Source organism: Aplosporella prunicola, assembly GCF_010093885.1.
Source record: "Aplosporella prunicola CBS 121167 unplaced genomic scaffold K452scaffold_6, whole genome shotgun sequence".
Classification (NCBI taxonomy): domain Eukaryota; kingdom Fungi; phylum Ascomycota; class Dothideomycetes; order Botryosphaeriales; family Aplosporellaceae; genus Aplosporella; species Aplosporella prunicola.
In genome coordinates, this window is record NW_022983534.1 from 639,683 (window position 1) to 656,364 (window position 16,682).

The following is a 16,682-nucleotide window of genomic DNA, read 5'->3' on the forward strand; positions in this document are numbered from 1 at the left end:
ATGATGTCTTGCTCGAATATGCGCATCTTATATTGAACCGGCCTAACTAAGCCATACCACCGAAAACTGGATGCATTATGGCCCAGTAAGATAACTTTGGACACCAGGTACAAATGAACTAGTTCCATTTGGACAGTGACCCAGAGTCTTTGGATAGTCTGCCTACCCTTTTCCAACCATTCTGCCTACCACAAATTGCACCAAACCTGCACAGACATATAGCTTACGCTGATGTCTTTCCGCTTTCGAGCTCTCGTACATACCCTTTTATCGCCCGGTCCTCGCCTCTATTCTATAATCTCTAAAAATGGCTACCTAGCAATACCAAAACATTGTGTTAAGCTGCGTATAACTACCGAAGGAAAACTCAATACGAGCAGTTCTAGTTAGGTAGTTAAGAAGAGGGAAGAATAATCAAAAGACGTAGGCAATTTGTCCCGGGATCTGGCGACCTGACGGGAAACGTATGCATCTAAGTCGATTCTTCGATAGTACAACCACATCAATGCTATCTCTCCATATGTACTCTACCTTTGTCAAGAAGAGTCTTCTACGACAACATAGCTATTGGGCGAACATGTACAACGCGGCGAAGGAGCGATTTTTTCGGCGATCACCCAGTAAGAAACTAAGATTGAAATAAAACCCGTCTTTCAGCTTGATAGCACTACGCGATTTGCTTGTTAATAAATGTGGTGAAGCAAACCTACCTATCAAGTGAAAGCCACGTGACTAGCTGCGTCAGTCTTGGCATCCGGGGTCTGCGGCTCCGACGTAGATCGTCACTCTCCACCTACACAACTCTACGTCCGCTATTCGACGTCCGCGACGCGGCCATCTTACTCACGCACGCCCGATCGCGGGAGCCCCGGACTTTCCACTGTCGCCGGAACGCGCAGAAGACAGTGGTCCCAAATCTGACGACTTTGCTGGCCGGCCGATGCTGGCGCGCTCATTTGGTGGCGCCCCTCTGGAGTGAGGTTTCACTTGTCCATGCTGACCTGCGCCCACGCGCAACAGTACTGTTATTCGATTAGATATCCCAGAAAAGGGACATTATGCCTCACGCAGTCGACGAACAAGCGGCGCAGGATGACGAGCTCATCGGCCAGCTGCTGGCCGCTGGCGAGACCGGCGACAACCCGCTCGAAGGCCTGCTCAATGTGTCCTTTGACCAAGAAGCCAAGGCGGATGATGCGATAGATTATGAAGATATTAGCGACGATGACCTGGCCGAGGAGGAGCAGCAGGCGGAAACGGGTCACGGTTTAAATGGAGACGCCGTTGGCGACGATGAGGCTGATGGTGAATTCGAGGGCTTGTTCTCAGAAGCTTTTGCGGAGACTCAGGCTGCCGAGGAGCCAGCAGAAGGCGAACCAGGAGACCAAGCGGACCCGAATTTTGATGATCTATTCGGCGAAGCTCCGTCGTCGCCAACCGAAGAGCAATCTCAGGACATCAACGGTGCACGCGCTCCGGAACATATTGCTGGTCTTCCAGCCATGAACGGTATTGACCGCCTTGATCATGCACCGAAATTTAAAGAAGAGCCTGTTTCTCCAGAGATGCAGAGGAGTCCTGAGAGTCCGCGAAGAACCACGGAGAAAGAGGTTACTTATGGAGGCACAGAGGAAGGACAGGAGGATGAAGAGATGGACGAGGAAACAAGGATGCAAATGGAACTCTTTGCTCAATCCCGGAAAGTCCAAGAAGCGCGCAAGGGTGGAGTAGTCAGTGACATACCGCCTGCGCTGCAGACAGATGACGATGTCTTCCAAGCTGTCTGGCCTCGCTTTGAGTCTGCTGAAAACCCGCGTTTCTTCGAATTGCTACCGATCAGGCGTGCGTACTATATCGCAAAGACCCCCTTGAAACCGCCGAAGCCCGTTCAGCCGACCAAGGTCAACCTGGACTTACAGCAGGATCAAGAGAAAGCTTTCAGGCTACCTACAGCGGCGGTTCCGGCACGCAAAGGTCGCCAGGCCGAAACCGATCAGAGAGGAGTCGTTCCGGTCACGGAAGGAGATGCAGGGGAAGAGAGCAGTGATGATGAGGTAATGCTGGACCAGTTTCACGAGGATGAGACCATTGGCGGAGTTACCTGGCAGGATTTGCAGATACTCTGTGACAATTGGGACATCCCTACTCCAGAGAGCATGTCTGGCGTGGAGGACATGCAAATCACCGGGACGGGTGATGAAACCTCGTTCCTCGACGACTGGGACCTCGAAAGCAAAGCGCGTCCAACAAAGAAGAGGAGAATATCCGGACCTGGTCATAGCTTCCCTGTTTTCCAGGACACTTTTCCACTCTTGGAGGATCCGGAGGATGCGACTGCCAAGATCGCCAGGAAAATCGCTCTCAATCTCAACGACCCACAGCTCCTTATCGACATCCAGCAACCAGACACCGTGCAAAAGAAGCCTCGAGCCCAGGATTTCCGCCGCGATGTCAGCGGCAGCCTTACCAAGTCTCTTTTCAACAAATACAACATCTCCAATGACCAGGATTACGATTTGCTGAAACAGAACCATCGCGACAAAGTTCGAAACATCACGAACAACAATACCCTCGAGCACAGCTTGCCCGCTGTCAAGCTTCAATACCCCTTCTACAAAGTACAGCTCACATCCAGGGAGGCCCGCTCTTTCCACAGGCCCATGTTCACGTTCGTGCCCAATCAACGGATTACATTCAACAAGCCCAACTACGTTAAAAAGAAGAAGCAGTACAAAGGACAGGATCCCAAGACGGTGTACACCAGGGCAGAGCATCTCTCCTTGGCAGACAACTCGAACATGGTGTTGTTAGAATATTCCGAGGAGTATCCTACGATGATGTCTAACTTTGGTATGTGCAACCGACTGGTCAACTACTACCGCCGAAAGGAGAACGATGATCCTTCCAACAAACCGAAACTTGAGATTGGAGAGAATCAGATGTTATATCCTGAAGATCAGAGTCCCTTTGCCATCTTCGGTGATGTTGAGCCAGGACAAACGGTGCCTACCGTGACAAACGCCATGTACCGTGCGCCTGTATTTGCTCACAACACTAAGCCCACGGATTTCTTGGTTATCCGTAATACCACTGGAACAAACGGCTCTCAATGGTTCATTCGGAACGTGGAGAACCTCTTCGTCGTAGGCCAGCAGTTTCCCTTGGTCCAAGTGCCGGGTACGCATTCGAGAAAAGTCACGGAAGCCGGTAAAAGGCGACTAAAGATGATCTCCTACCGTATCTACGCTCGGAATATGGCCCAGAAAGCTAAAGGTCCGACTCTAAGCAATGACATGATCAAGGAGCACCTGCCTGGCAGCGACGTCGCGCAGAACCGTGGTAAGATGAGGGAGTTTATGGTTTACGAGAAGGAGACCCAATCATGGAGGCCGAGGCCTGGCGAGCCTATTCCCGACGAGAATACTATGCGTGGGTGGATCAAGCCGGAGGATATCTGCCTCATCGACTCAATGCAGGTTGGACGTCGCCATCTAGAAGATGCCGGTTACAACAAAGAAGGCGCTGAAGCAGAGGAAGAAGATGACGAGAAGGAGGGCCAGAGCCTCGAACAGCAGCTTGCGCCTTGGAACACCACTAAGAACTTCCTTGAAGCCAGCTCACGTAGAGCCATGCTTCAGCTTCATGGCGAAGGTGACCCTTCTGGTCGTGGTGAGGCTATCAGCATGATCAAGACTTCAATGAAAGGAGGCTTCAAACCAGTCGGAGAGTCCGTAAAGGACAAGCTTGATGCCAAGAGGTTAAAGGAGCTTGGAGGTCACAGTTACAACGTGGCAATTCAGCAGAAGGCTTATGACGAGGCTATAAAGAAGATCTGGGAAGCGCAAAAGGCCAGCTTGTCGTCGAATGTCGAACACTCAGATGTCGAAATGGATCCCGATGACGCGGAGGAGCCCGAAGCCTCGTTTGGTCGCGCCAGAACCCCGCAATCTCAGTACGGTACGCCTGCAGCATTTAGCCGCCGCGATGATGAGTCTGCTAGTCAGTTCAGTCGCTTCAGCGTTTCCAGCCAGAAAGGCAAGGTTCTGCGAATTGTTCGCAAGGCCCCTAACAAGTATGGCAAGATGGAAGCTCAGGAGGAGGTTGTCAACGACCCCAAGGTCATCCGGGAATACATGAAACGCAAGCGCGCTCAAGAACTCAGCTCCATGAACCTTGCAGATCTCAAGCCTACTGGTGATGAGGAGATGGATGCGCGGCAAAGAAAGAGGCATGATATGACCCTTACATCCATATGGCTTGGTCCTAATGCTGACATGATGATAGACTCTTGGAAGAATTGGCCCGTCTCGAACGCAACCGCGAGCGTCGCCATGTCCGTGAGAAGGCAAAGGGTCTGCACAGCAGCGCTTCACAAAATCCCGATTCGCCTTCCGCAGCCACTGGTGGGAAAGGCGTCAATACAACGCGTAGATGTGCCAACTGCGGCCAGGTTGGCCACATCAAAACCAACAAAAAGTGCGACAAATGCTCTCGTTGATCCTCCAACCCTGCCCCCTTTTTTTTTTTCGTTCGGGACATAAACGACCTTATATCTTGCTTATTCCCAGTTCATTCCCATATCTCATTTTCTTTGGCGTCAACCATTTTCAGCATTTTCTCGATTCTCCGACTTTTACGAAGCAGTTGGCTGACAACTGGTGCCTACAACAGACTTTGCCCGTTGCTCAACGGCTCTGCGAAGCAGGGCGACGGTATTGATGACGCAGCGTTTGGATCCCCGGTCGTTCCACCCTCGGCTGTGCCTCAGAGTTCGGGCGCTCCTCCTGCTTCCTCCCCATCCTAAAGACATCAGGTAATCGACAAACTCTTGGCCGTCGCAAGAGAAACGTTCTGTAGTCGGGTGGGTACGGTTTTTAGTTTCCCACAATAGTGTTTCGACCATTTGGGAGTGGGTTACGGCACACTCCCCCTTTCACTGCATCGCGGTGGCGTTTTTTTTTCTTCTTGCTGCTAGACCTCCCAAGTCTTCAACCACGAGCTCAAAGGAGCCGTGTTTCCCCTTGCGAGAGCACAGCAGGGAACAGAAAAGGCTTCGTGCTGGGCCTCACCTACTTTGGTCGCAAGGAGTGGTTTACGTCTGGACACTCTAGTCTGCGGCAATAACGGAGCTTTCTTTGCGCCAGATCCATCTCCGTGACGCGTGCCGTACTCTGTTTATTTATCATGGCTTCGATGGAGCGTGAAGCGTGAAGTGATGGAGCCAACCTGCCGATGATGACTGGCGGCGTGACTGTCCGTGAATGCTTTTCGAACTGGTCGAGACAGATGCGCGATTTCTGGTCACGAGGTGCCGCCCCCTCTCCATGTGAGCCAAGGCTAGCGCCACATCGGCCAGCACCTGAGGGGTGGAAGGCCTGACAAGTGACATGGCTACAGGCTACAGTTAGGTGTAAGACATCCCTTGGTTAGATGATCGGCGGATCCGCATTGCCGCATTGGGGCCTTGTGATAAGCAAGACCCTTATGCTATGGCGGGCGGAAATTGGTCGAGACGTGGCATGGCATGCGGGACAGCGGGCATCCAATAGACAAGATAGGGGAGTCGGGCTGAAAAGGGAAGGCAGCAAGTGCGGTGCTGGCTCACACGGGAAAGAGAAACGTGGAGGCAGCTATGAGGTAAGGGTAAGTAAACGACAACGGGGCACGAGCAAGGCCGGGGGAGCCAATGGAGCAAGAGATGACAGGTCCACAGAGGCCATGAGCTCGCGCTCGGGCGCCAAAGCAGTGCAGAAAGCGCTGCAGAGGGTTGTTGTGCCTCACAGGATTAGGTTTAGCGTTGAACGTCCAAGGGAAGTTGATGAAATCGATTGATTTTCCACGCTCCCGCGCTCAAAACCCTCGCCCCGCCCACCACACGCGCGGCGCATCCCCAGCTTGCCATTGCCTCCACACCAGCTTACCGCCACACCACCGCCCCGGATCCCCGTCCAAACCGCACGTTCAGCCCGTCAATCAAGAGCCCGGCTCCCGTTCTATCCATCCCACCGCATCCCGTTTTCCAACAGTCAATATGCCTCCCAAGAAGTCCTCTTCCGCGGCCTCCAAGAAGGCCCCCGCTGTCGCGCCCGGCCACGCCTCTTATGAAGGTAGATTGCACCACACCACCACGATACCTTGCGATCGCATTGCATCAGCCTTGCTCTCCGTTCGATGCTGATTCGGCCATTGTAGCTATGATTACCGATGCTATCATCGCTGTAAGTCCACGTTCTCCGGCGCATTGCGGTCGCGTGTAAACGGCGCGACTCCCGGTCGCAACGTTGCACCATATCCACCAATCCACCTCTCCATCGAGGCCCGCGCCCGAATTCCAGCCTTGCTAACGTCGTCCTCTCCCTCATCAGCTCAAGGAGCGTTCTGGTAGCAGGTCCGTTTGCACCCCTTATGCGTTGTTGTTGCCTTAGCGCGCGGCGCGTTGTTTACCCCTAGTGCCCCACCGCTGACTTGTACTGCAGCCGTCAAGCCATCAAGAAGTACGTCAGGGCCAATAACAAGCTCAATGTCACCGATGCCGCTTTCAACAGCCACATCAACCGCGCTTTGAACAGCGGTGTCGAGAAAAACGTTTTTGACCAGCCCAAGGGTGAGTGACATTAAAGACGAAAATGGGACGTGCCGCTGCTCTCTTATATCAACTGTGATGGCGCACGTCCGATTTTCATCTGAAAAAAACCCCAATCGATTGAAATGGTTACTGAACACTAGATAGGTCCCTCCGGCCCCGTCAAGCTGAAGAAGAACGAGACCAAGGCCTCGCCTCCCGCGGCCAAGAAGGAGACTCCCAAGAAGGAAGCTGCCGCCGCCACCACCAAGGTACGATCTCGAAATGCGAGATTACGACGCGATTGTCTCTGACGTTTTTGCAACAGAAGACTACCGCAAAGACTGAAAAAGCCCCTGCCAAGAAGGCGGCCCCCAAGAAGGCCGCTCCCAAGAAGGCTGCCGAAACCAAGAAGGCTGCTCCTAAGAAGGCCGCCGAGACCAAGAAGGCGGCCCCCAAGAAGGCGGCTACTAAGAAGGCTGCTCCCGCTAAGCCTAAGGCTAACGCTGGTCGTCCCCGCAAGGCTGCTCCCGCTGTGCGTCAAATCTCTATTCCCAACCCCTAGCTAGTGTCCCCACACGACTGCTAACGCCATTGCAGGCCCCTGCCGTTGAGGACAAGCCTGCTACCGTTCTTGGAAAGACCAAGTCCGGTCGTATCACGAAGACGACGGCTCCCGTCGCCGCGGCCAAGCCTGCTGCGAAGCGGGCTGCTTCGACAAAGGCGGCTGCCGGCAAGAAGGGCACGCCGAAGAAGGCGACGCCCAAGAAAGCGGCCGCTTAAGGCGAGGCTAATGTTTTGGATTCCTTGCACCTCTTCACGACAGGTTTTTTGGTACGAAGCTTTGGGCGACGGCGTCAGGGAATCGAGGCGGGCGAGCAGATGTGTGATATCCTCGCGAGATGAGTTGTCATGACCGGGTCTCCTTTTGCGTATTGGGAGTTTTGGGGGGTTTCAGTGCTACTTTATTCTGGCGTTTCGCGAGGGCTTGGGGCGGGGCGGGCGGACGGGAGTCTTGCAGGCTGAAAGGTACCGTGGTAGAAAACGAAGAGTATTCTCATGCAACATGTTTCAGGACACGCAATAATAGGGCCGTGGTTTATTTTTACGCGCATCAACATTCGATTCGTTGGGCCGTATGCGAGGTGGAGACCTGGAGATGAGCCGGATTGGCACGGGCGACGTCAACGCCACACGACGGAAGGCACGGGACCAAGGCGAGGGGAGAGACGGCACCAATGCAGGGCGAGATGCGAGGTTGGGGGCAGCGCTCTCTCAGGATGCTCCACGTGGGTGCGGCATCATGGTCGTTGCCGCAGCCGCAGCGCAGCACAGCCTCGCGCTCAGGCCTGGCAATCAAAATAAGGATCTCGGCCAGGCTCCTCTCCGGCGAGGCGCGCTGCCCCCCGGCTCTTTGTCATCCACTTGCCCTGTCTTCTGCTCTCTCCTCGCGCGACGTCCAGCAAGCGAATATCTCCTCGCCATCCAATTTGCTCTGTCCATTGTTTCCCACTTGTGATACCCCCCCAACTCGAGCTTGGCCCCTCGTTTGCCCTCCACCGGGAGCCGTTCAGATCCGTCGAATCGCTCACCCTCTCCACCGTGCGTCAAGCCGCAATCTAGTGACCCCGAACGACGACTGGCGTGCACCCCCCCCGACTGAGCTGCCGGCCAGCAGCGCACCCTCCTCAGCTTCTAGCAACCCCGTCGCCCATGCTCACCGACGAATGATCCTCACCTCCTGCATCCCCTCGACATGCCATCCTTCGTGGCCGACGACCCCGACCGTTCCGTCCACCACGCCATCTCCCCGTACTCCCACTACCCCTCGAGCAAGTCTCCGGTGATCAACGGCGACTCGATCAATGGGGAGGAAGTGAGACATCCCCGCGCCCTGCCCAACGGAACTGCGTCGTCGAGGCCTGGATACGGAGACGCGACCGCCGTGAGGTCACCCCTGCGCCAGCCCACCACCGGCTCAATGGAGGCCACTCGCAACTCGAGCAGCGAGACCCGGCGCACCCAGACAGACGGCTCCGACTCGGTCGCCAGGACTGCCACCAGGGACGACGGATACTTCGCTGCGGTGCAAAACGGAGTTTCCGAGGACGGCTGTCTGTCCTCCACCACTCACGTCAAACTGGAGTCGGTCGCAAACGCCGACGGTGCCGCGGCATCCAGAGTCATGTCGCCCACCTCCGTCTTCTCGGCTCCCAGCCCGTCCATGTATCAACGTGGAAGGAAGAACTCCACAGCCACCCAGGCGACCACTTCGAGTCTCACCGCACCCGACGGGTCTCTCCGTGTACCCGGGACGTCCCATAGGCTATCGTCACCGCCCGCCCCAGGGTATAACGCCCCGGGGGCTCCCGGTTCGTCATCGACTGCCTCCAACGCCGCCGCCGCCAACGCTCCTCGGCTGCAGCAACGTCACACTCTCGAGGTGCCCAAGGCTAACAACCCCCGCTCTTCCCGGGATGTTCCTCGCACGTCTGACGACGTCGTCACGGCTACCGGCAGATTCTCTCCTAATACCCCTACCAGGAGAAGAGGCTCCATGTCGCTTGTCAGGCGGCCGACGCGCTCCATGAACTCGGATGTCCATCTGGACGAGGTTCCGACGGACGAGGATGCTGCGAGATGGGCAGAGCACATCCGGCAAAAGCGAGCCAGCAAGCGTAAGAGGAGGGACGAGGAGGATGATGACAGGGTGGTTGTTGGTACCAAGGTGGACCAGAACCATGTCAACTGGGTGACGGCGTACAACATGTTGACCGGAATCCGCTTCACCGTCTCGAGGACAAATGCGAAGATGGACAGGGATCTTACCGACGCCGATTTTGAGGCCAAACACAAGTTCTCGTTCGATATGTGAGTTTCGCTCCGTCTCACCGCCATCTCCATCTTCGGTGCGCAGGAACTATGCTAATGACAACAGCACTGGCAATGAGTTGACACCATCGGCCAAGTATGATTTCAAGTTCAAGGACTACGCGCCTTGGGTCTTCCGGCATTTGCGCCAGACGTTCAAGATTGATCCGGCCGACTATCTCATGTCACTTACCAGCAAGTATATCCTCTCTGAACTGGGATCTCCAGGAAAGAGTGGCAGTTTTTTCTATTTCTCGAGGGACTACAAATACATCATCAAGACCATCCACCACGCCGAGCACAAGTTCCTCCGCCGGATATTGAAAGATTACTACAACCATGTCCGGGACAACCCGAACACCCTTCTCTCCCAGTTCTACGGACTTCATCGCGTAAAGATACCGTACGGACGCAAGATCCACTTTGTGGTTATGAACAACCTGTTCCCGCCGCATAGGGATATCCACCGGACCTTCGACCTTAAGGGTTCAACCATCGGACGGGACTTCAAGGAGGAGGATTTGGAGAAGAACCCCAGGGCCACTCTGAAGGATCTGAACTGGTTGAGGAGAAACCTCCATCTTGAGTTCGGGCCCGAGAAGAGGAACATGTTTGTCGAGCAGATGGAAAGGGACGTGAAGCTACTTCAGAAGCTGAAGATCATGGACTACTCTATGCTCGTGGGCATTCATGACCTTGAGCGGGGCAACGATGAGAATCTGCGCGACAAGACGCTGCAGGTTTTCCAACCGGGTGGCGACCAAGCGGAGGACCCTATGCCGAACTCGCTCATGCGGACACCGTCGAAGTTGGAAAACGCGCGGAAAGCGAAGGAGCTTCGGCAGATCATCAAAAACCAGAAGCCGGTGCCTATGGATCAGACCGCTGACAAGATGCCTGATGAGGTTCAGGACACGAAGAAGGATTTCTACTTCTATAGCGATGACGGCGGATTCCAAGCGACACACGAGGACAATTTGGCCGGCGAGGAGATCTATTACCTTGGCATCATTGATTGTTTGACACACGTGAGTCACTCAAATGAAGATCTACGTATCTTGAAACCCGACTAACAGCTTGCAGTACAGCTTCATCAAACGCGCCGAGCACTTCTTCAAGGGTCTTGCGAATACTGAATCTCAAATCTCCGCCATTCCTCCCGAACGCTACGGCGACCGCTTCGTCCGCTTCATCAGCGGCATCACGAAGACACGCGAGCGCGCGGAGCTAGAGAAACAGGAAAAGCAGGCCGGCGAGATTATTGACGACCCTAATCTGACTGGCGTCAACTTGCACCCCACCGACACCGACAACTCTGTCATTCAGAAGGCGGAGAAGCAAGCACAAAAGTCGATCAAAAAGGGCGCCAATGAGCACAATGTGCCGGAACGTGAGCTTCACGCCGTTCGGAGCCCGTCAGCTGAGAGGGGTGAGGTTGGCGGCAGCATACTGCCCATCGTAGAAGAGGCGGGCGAGTCCAACAGCGTCGGTAACCGAAGCAGGGACAGCGGCAGAAGTGGTGAGCATAGCCCCAACTTTTCATTGCCGTTGGGAAACACGCGGGAGATGCCGTTCAGGACGCCACCAACTCCACCAAAGGACAATGATGCTCGGCCGCCTACTCCCCCAAAGGATGAGCGGTACCTGCATATGCGAAGGGATGCTCCGCCGACCCCACCAAAGGAATACCACCACAGTAGAGACCATGACAAAAAGCTGCCCATGGCGCCGAACTTCGCTGATAGCTTCGCGAGAGGCCCAACCCACATGAAGCCGGTTGACATGGAGGAAGTTGTCAGGAAGGTCGACAGGCCCATGGTCAACTAAGTGAACGGTTGATCCGAGAAGCTCAAGCTGTCCTGAGCTCTAATTTGTGCTCATTACCATCAAACAGAGGCTGGTGAAGGGAGTCAAGTGAAGATATACACGTTGACTTCTTGCGTCCATCCACTGATACCATTCGTCGCGAGACGGAAAGAGAAAGCCACTCACTCAGATTTCCTTTGTCAAACCCCACTGTCGTGTTTTCCAAATTTCCTTTAGCGCGTCTATTTGCTTTCTTGCCGGGCTGGAGTTGCTATTGTCATATTACGTCTGCTTGTCGCCATTGTCGTCGCTGGCTCGACCCAGTCTCACCGTTTCCACTGCCCTCTCAGACCCACGAGCCACACCATAAGCCGCCACAGCTATCCCGAAATGGATAGTGTCACTGGAAGAGAATAGGCCAACGGATTACGGAGATGTAGGGCACTTATATGGCAGCAGATTTGGGTAGAGAACGGCCGGCCCGATGGGCTTGTTGCTTTTTTTCTCCTGTTCTCTTCGCACATAGAGAAGAAAGTTTGAGGGATCAAACGACAAGAGACATGAGCTTCATGCGCACGTCACACGCGAACCACACAAACTCCAGCACCGTTGCAAAATACCAGCAACACCAACCATACCACACCAGCCACACTATTATTTCCTATGTTCGTCGATTTTCTTGTCGTCGTTCAATCCCCCCAATCCCATCTTCGTCTACTTCTGATCCCTCATCTTCCCTCTCAACCTCCTCACCTTCTGCTGGTAGTTTGGTTTCACGCATGATACCACGGCGTTGCTTTCTTCTTCTTCTTCTTCTTCCCCTGTACATAATACGTAGGGGAAAACTTGTAGGGTCTTTCTTCCGCTTTGTGTTCGCTGCTTCTCAGAAACGGCGCTTTTGTTACTTTTGCTCTTTGCGTATCGATTTATTTTGCTTGGCTCCCTTTTTCCATGTCTTTCCTGTCGGTGTTTGTTATTTTTTTCGTCTTACCATTTTTCTTCTCGTTTTTTTCTCTCGTAGTGTCTCACGCTAGTTAGGTAGCGTAAAAGAAAGTGAAGGAATCATTTGCTCACATATTGTCTTTGTCATCTGCCGTCTAGTTGCACGTGCGGGGAGGTGAAGGAATCGAAGTGAGTCGAAGATGGCTGTTCGAACTATAAAATGCTCATTTCAGGTCTCGGTGCAGTGTCTTGTCTCGAGCGAGTGTGCGCCGAATCAATGTGGAGCTTTTTTTGTGCTGGGTGCTAACAATCCATGCCCATTGACAAATTCGCGGGCTGAGATCCTGGGGCGTAGACAAAGCCAAAGCCAAAGCCTCGGGGCTTTCTGGCAATCAAATCCATGCAACTGAAAGTGTACCGCAGTGAATAATCGCAGCAAAGCCTCCTCATTTGTACAAGTCCAGTATACACTTTTCTTCACCTTCATGTATAAGCTTCGTATAACGCCGGGCCTTTGACTGGTGGGTCCAGTCATGAAAGAAAAAAACATATTTATACAACTTTTCGATAGTGAACTTAGAACTTCTTCTCCAGAAGGAACTTGTTTATCTCTTTATGGTGCCAGCCCTGTTTAACCAGAGTCAGCATTTCCTTTGGCTGCAAGACGGACCAAATGCCCTACCTTCATGATAATATGTTGGTTGACCGGATTCACCTTGACGAGGTCTGGCGACAGGCCCAAGTGCTCGCACAGCTCTTTGCGCAGAGCCTCGGCATCACCGGAGACCCTGCGCACCTTGGTCTGGAGCAGGTTGCCGCCGCGCTTACGTATCGCATAGACGGGCAGCTCGCCCATCCGCGAGCGGGAGATGTGGTATGGCAGCTGGACGGGTTGGGCTTCGCCTGTGGGTTGGGCTTCGCCCGTGGGCTGGGCGTTGGCATCGGCGGGCGAGGTGGTGGAGGCGGTCTCTACTGAAGGGGCAGCTTGGCAGGATGTCAGAGCGATGGCGGGCTGTGAGGTGGAGGAAGCTTTCTTTGTACCTTCGTCTCTTAGCCTGGCGCATTGCGAGAAGCGGAGGAATTGGCTAGTCGCGGCGGGCCTGGGGGCGGCAAGCGGGCGGAAGAAGGGGAGGAGAGGGCGCGCAAAAGACATGGCGATGTTTTCGTGGGGATCGACGCGCAGTTTAATGTTCTATGTACTAGGTATGTAGGATGCAGTTCAACTACGTCGAGTCGGCCATCGGCGGTTGGTTCAAGCGAGGCGAGGCCTGGCGCGGAATTTTGAACAGACCCCCACACACCACCGTCAACACATCACGGTCGCGCCGACACTCGCAGCATCCGCTCTAGCACGCAAGCCCCCCGAAGACCCCGAGCACGATCCGCCATGGCCGACGCAACCGGAGATGTCGCGGCAGAGTACGACCTGCTGCCCACCATGATCCCCAACCTGGATCGTCACCTGGTCTTCCCTTTGATCCAGTTCGTCGCCGGCCCGGAGGAGGAGCAGAGCGAGCAGGACAAGAAGCTCAAGTATGAGCTGCTGAAGCCGACCAACATGACCGACTACGTCGGCAGCCTGCACGCCGACATCAACGGCCTGGCCGATCCTGCGCCCGAGTTCGCCGACAAGCGCGAGGAGGTGCTGAAGAAGCGGGAGCAGTTCGAGGAGGACACCAGCAAGATCCTGAGCCTGTTGGACGATGAGAGCGTCGTCAACAACCTGCGCAGCGACAAGGTTGCCAACTTGAACTACCTCAAGGACAACCACGGCGTCACCAACGAGATGGTCGACGCGCTGTACGACTTCGGCCAGTTCCAGTACAGCTGCGGTGACTACGACCGCGCCTCCGAGCTGCTCTACAGGTTCAGGGTTCTGTCGACCGACAACGACAAGTGCGCCGACGCCACCTGGGGCAAGCTGGCCAGCAACATTCTCACCACCGACTGGGAGACCGCTATGGAGGAGGTGCAGAAGGTCAAGGACAACATCGACGCCAGGCTGTTCAACAACCCGCTCGCGCAACTCAACCACCGCACCTGGCTCATCCACTGGTCGCTCTTCCCCTTCTTCAACCACGAGCCCGCTCGCGACACTCTCACCGAGCTGTTCTTCTCGCCCGCCTACATCAACACCATCCAGACCGCCTGCCCTTGGGTCCTCCGCTACCTGACTGCCGCCGTCATCACGAACCGCACCCGCAGCCGGACCTCGAACCAGTACCAGAGGCAGCTGAAGGACCTCATCCGCATCGTCAAGCAGGAGGGCTACGAGTACCACGATCCTCTGACCGACTTTGTCAAGGCGCTGTACATCGACTTTGACTTTGAGGAGGCGCAGAAGAAGCTCGGCGAGACCGAGGAGGTCCTGAGGAGGGATTTCTTCCTTGCCGCGGCGGCCGATGCTTTCGTCGACTCCGCCAGGCATTTGATCTCCGAGTCGTACTGCAAGATCCACCAGAGGATAGACATCAAGTGAGTTTTCATGACGGTCGTTGCTCTAGGGCACACGAGCTGACTGCACATTTAGGGACCTTTCTGCTCGCCTTGGCCTGAGCCAGGACGAGGGTGAGAAGTGGATCGTCAACCTCATCCGCGACACGCGCGTCGACGCGAAGATCGATTACCAGGCCGGCACCGTCGTCATGAACCACCCGCCGCAGTCTGTATACCAGCAGGTGATTGAGCGCACCAAGGGTGGCTTCTTCAGGACGCAGGTCCTCAGCGCTGCCGTCGCGAAGTGAGGGGCGGTTTCTCTTTGAGCATTGGGGAGATGTTGGGTCATGGTTATCCGGCGTCGAGGCGCTCTCGATGATATTCCTGGGCTGGTCTTTGCACGCAGCGAGGCCGCAAAAGTTTGAGACGGGGCGGATAACGAGGAAAGACGGAGAGCCGGCCGTTCGAGGTTGAGCATGTTTATGTGACATAAAGCCCCGCTTGGAAGCGGGGTCTTCAGGCAACGGAGGGTTTCTGGCAGTGCATTTGCATGAACCAACGTGTTTCACGAGCAGTTGCACGTAGAGTGTTTTAGAAAAGAATCAGACGCCGTTCATGACGAGTCTTTGCCGAAGTGTTGATGTGGAGAGAGCGATGCGAGCGGATACGATGGGGTATCGGTATCAGATAGATGTGCAGACTTTCGCGATTTGCAGCCTGAGGCCTCGAGGCGATGCTTTGGGTGGAGCAACCTTGTCACGGGCCGGAGAATTGGAAACGCCTAAACATCCTTGTCGGACCTGGTCCAACACTCAAATCGGAAACCGACCCATCGCCAGTCAAACCAAACCCTCCAAAAAAGCTCGCGGAAATCGTCATCCTGCGGTCTGCGGCGCCCATCAGAATGACGGGCGAATCAAGAAAGCGCAAGGCTCCTGCGGAAGCGAATTCGTCATTTGGCAAGAGAGGCAAAGTCTGTCAACACGAAACTCTATCAGTCATGTGTCATGTTGAGCCCGCGCGCTGACCGAGTGCGCGCAGAAGGGCGGCAAGAAGCAATGGAAGACGCAGCGGCAGCAGGACAAGCTCGCGTCCGCGCAATCCCGCAGCATCGACCCAGGCGACTCGGGCATCTGGGCGACGTGCAACATGGGCCGAGAGGCCAAGGCCGTGTCTGAGCTGAGAATGTGTTTCGAAGAGGTGCGTATGCGTCGTCTTTCCTCGCCCGAGCGCGCCGCTGGCTTGCATCTCAGCAAGCAGCCACTAATACTGCTTTCTGCAGTACGTCGACAAGATGTATGGCGCACGCCAAAGTGAGGCTGAGGCCGAAGGTGACGCGTCCGAGGACGAGGGCGGCGACATCGAGGCCGAGATCAAGAAAGAGATTGAGGGCATCAAGAAGCCGACCAAAGAGCGCTTGTTCCAGCATGTGCGTGTGGATACCGATTGCAGTCAGTGCCACCAGTTATGCATTTTCCTGTTGCTTCGCCGCAGGCCGCTGATGGGAGTTCAGTCATGTTCTTCAAGACCAAAGCGCCAATTGATCCCGTCGAGCTGGTTCGGCGCATCTGCGAGGACGCGATGGCTAGCACGCAGCTCAAGACCAGCCGGTTCATTAAGCGACTGACGCCCATGACGCTGATGGGCAAAGCCACCGAAAAGAGCCTAGAAGAGGTGGCTGCTCAGGTGCTTGCGCCACATTTTCACGGCGAAGCCAACATGGGGAAGAAGGTACGTGGGGCCCATATCAGATGATATCAGGTTCCTTGCACGAATCTGCGCTGCTCCCCCAACGCAGACGTGAGCCTTTAGGCCTCGCGCGTCGGAGACACGACCTGTAGTACCGTGGCGTGCTCGCTAACCATTTCCCGCCTCAGTTTGCTATCCGGCCCAACATTCGCAACCATAAGATGATGACGAGAGACCAAGTCATCAAGTCGATTGCGGCGGCCGTGGGACCGGGGCATAGCGTCGACTTGAAGGATTACGATTTGCTGATCCTTGTTGATATTTACAAGGTAGGTAGAGGGCGCTGCTGACAGACCCGTCACTCACTTTTTTTTTT

The 16,682-nt window shown here is 55.0% G+C and overlaps 7 protein-coding genes across 7 annotated transcripts in view; 6 read left to right on the top strand and 1 right to left on the bottom strand.

Moving 5' to 3' along the window:
* The first annotated feature begins 854 nt into the window (after nt 1-854).
* On the top strand, nt 855-5,190 carry K452DRAFT_284930 (uncharacterized protein). The gene is made up of 3 exons (XM_033540031.1): nt 855-4,228; nt 4,285-4,476; nt 4,672-5,190. Exons 1-3 carry the CDS (start codon nt 1,059-1,061, stop codon nt 4,802-4,804), a joined length of 3,495 nt encoding a protein of 1,164 aa, XP_033400319.1. The 5' UTR covers nt 855-1,058; the 3' UTR covers nt 4,805-5,190.
* Nucleotides 5,191-5,924: 734 nt separating this feature from the next.
* K452DRAFT_284931 (uncharacterized protein) lies at nt 5,925-7,651 on the top strand. The gene is made up of 7 exons (XM_033540032.1): nt 5,925-6,107; nt 6,193-6,218; nt 6,366-6,388; nt 6,477-6,604; nt 6,731-6,834; nt 6,891-7,097; nt 7,163-7,651. The coding sequence occupies exons 1-7, from the start codon at nt 6,032-6,034 to the stop codon at nt 7,343-7,345; spliced, it is 747 nt and encodes a 248-aa protein (XP_033400320.1). The 5' UTR covers nt 5,925-6,031; the 3' UTR covers nt 7,346-7,651.
* A 667-nt stretch (nt 7,652-8,318) lies between these two features.
* On the top strand, nt 8,319-11,260 carry K452DRAFT_306414 (uncharacterized protein; the record flags this gene model as incomplete). Its single annotated transcript, XM_033542978.1, has 3 exons — nt 8,319-9,433; nt 9,501-10,461; nt 10,517-11,260. 3 exons carry the CDS (start codon nt 8,319-8,321, stop codon nt 11,258-11,260), a joined length of 2,820 nt encoding a protein of 939 aa, XP_033400321.1.
* Nucleotides 11,261-11,364: 104 nt separating this feature from the next.
* Nucleotides 11,365-12,434, top strand: K452DRAFT_144626 (uncharacterized protein). The gene has a single exon (XM_033535455.1). The coding sequence runs from the start codon at nt 11,689-11,691 to the stop codon at nt 12,271-12,273; it is 585 nt and encodes a 194-aa protein (XP_033400322.1). The 5' UTR covers nt 11,365-11,688; the 3' UTR covers nt 12,274-12,434.
* An 11-nt stretch (nt 12,435-12,445) lies between these two features.
* On the bottom strand, nt 12,446-13,375 carry K452DRAFT_316574 (uncharacterized protein). Its single transcript, XM_033543981.1, has 3 exons — nt 13,223-13,375; nt 12,864-13,165; nt 12,446-12,808 (listed from the first exon to the last, which is right to left on the bottom strand). The coding sequence occupies exons 1-3, from the start codon at nt 13,332-13,334 to the stop codon at nt 12,758-12,760; spliced, it is 465 nt and encodes a 154-aa protein (XP_033400323.1). The 5' UTR covers nt 13,335-13,375; the 3' UTR covers nt 12,446-12,757.
* Nucleotides 13,376-13,476: 101 nt separating this feature from the next.
* Nucleotides 13,477-15,240, top strand: K452DRAFT_245605 (uncharacterized protein). Its single transcript, XM_033537986.1, has 2 exons — nt 13,477-14,656; nt 14,712-15,240. Exons 1-2 carry the CDS (start codon nt 13,569-13,571, stop codon nt 14,923-14,925), a joined length of 1,302 nt encoding a protein of 433 aa, XP_033400324.1. The 5' UTR covers nt 13,477-13,568; the 3' UTR covers nt 14,926-15,240.
* A 660-nt stretch (nt 15,241-15,900) lies between these two features.
* Nucleotides 15,901-16,682, top strand: part of K452DRAFT_284936 (uncharacterized protein) — a 1,500-nt gene continuing 718 nt past the window's right edge. The window contains exons 1-3 of the mRNA XM_033540033.1: nt 15,901-16,068; nt 16,131-16,348; nt 16,495-16,635. Coding sequence (XP_033400325.1) covers nt 15,912-16,068; nt 16,131-16,348; nt 16,495-16,635 — 516 coding nt within the window. The 5' untranslated portion in view covers nt 15,901-15,911. The remainder of the gene's footprint in view (nt 16,069-16,130; nt 16,349-16,494; nt 16,636-16,682) is intronic.

Coding starts and splice junctions, on each gene's coding strand:
- K452DRAFT_245605 (XM_033537986.1), top strand. CDS start 13,569: ATGGCCGACGCAACCGGAGATGTCGCGGCAGAGTACGACCTGCTGCCC. Junction 14,657..14,711: donor CACCAGAGGATAGACATCAA/GTGAGTTTTCAT, acceptor CTGCACATTTAG/GGACCTTTCTGCTCGCCTTG.
- K452DRAFT_284931 (XM_033540032.1), top strand. CDS start 6,032: ATGCCTCCCAAGAAGTCCTCTTCCGCGGCCTCCAAGAAGGCCCCCGCT. Junction 6,219..6,365: donor TTACCGATGCTATCATCGCT/GTAAGTCCACGT, acceptor CTCCCTCATCAG/CTCAAGGAGCGTTCTGGTAG. Junction 6,605..6,730: donor CGTTTTTGACCAGCCCAAGG/GTGAGTGACATT, acceptor AACACTAGATAG/GTCCCTCCGGCCCCGTCAAG.
- K452DRAFT_284930 (XM_033540031.1), top strand. CDS start 1,059: ATGCCTCACGCAGTCGACGAACAAGCGGCGCAGGATGACGAGCTCATC. Junction 4,229..4,284: donor GATGCGCGGCAAAGAAAGAG/GCATGATATGAC, acceptor ACATGATGATAG/ACTCTTGGAAGAATTGGCCC. Junction 4,477..4,671: donor CACATCAAAACCAACAAAAA/GTGCGACAAATG, acceptor TGCCTACAACAG/ACTTTGCCCGTTGCTCAACG.
- K452DRAFT_144626 (XM_033535455.1), top strand. CDS start 11,689: ATGGCAGCAGATTTGGGTAGAGAACGGCCGGCCCGATGGGCTTGTTGC.
- K452DRAFT_316574 (XM_033543981.1), bottom strand. CDS start 13,334: ATGTCTTTTGCGCGCCCTCTCCTCCCCTTCTTCCGCCCGCTTGCCGCC. Junction 13,166..13,222: donor CGCCAGGCTAAGAGACGAAG/GTACAAAGAAAG, acceptor CATCCTGCCAAG/CTGCCCCTTCAGTAGAGACC. Junction 12,809..12,863: donor ACCAACATATTATCATGAAG/GTAGGGCATTTG, acceptor CTGGTTAAACAG/GGCTGGCACCATAAAGAGAT.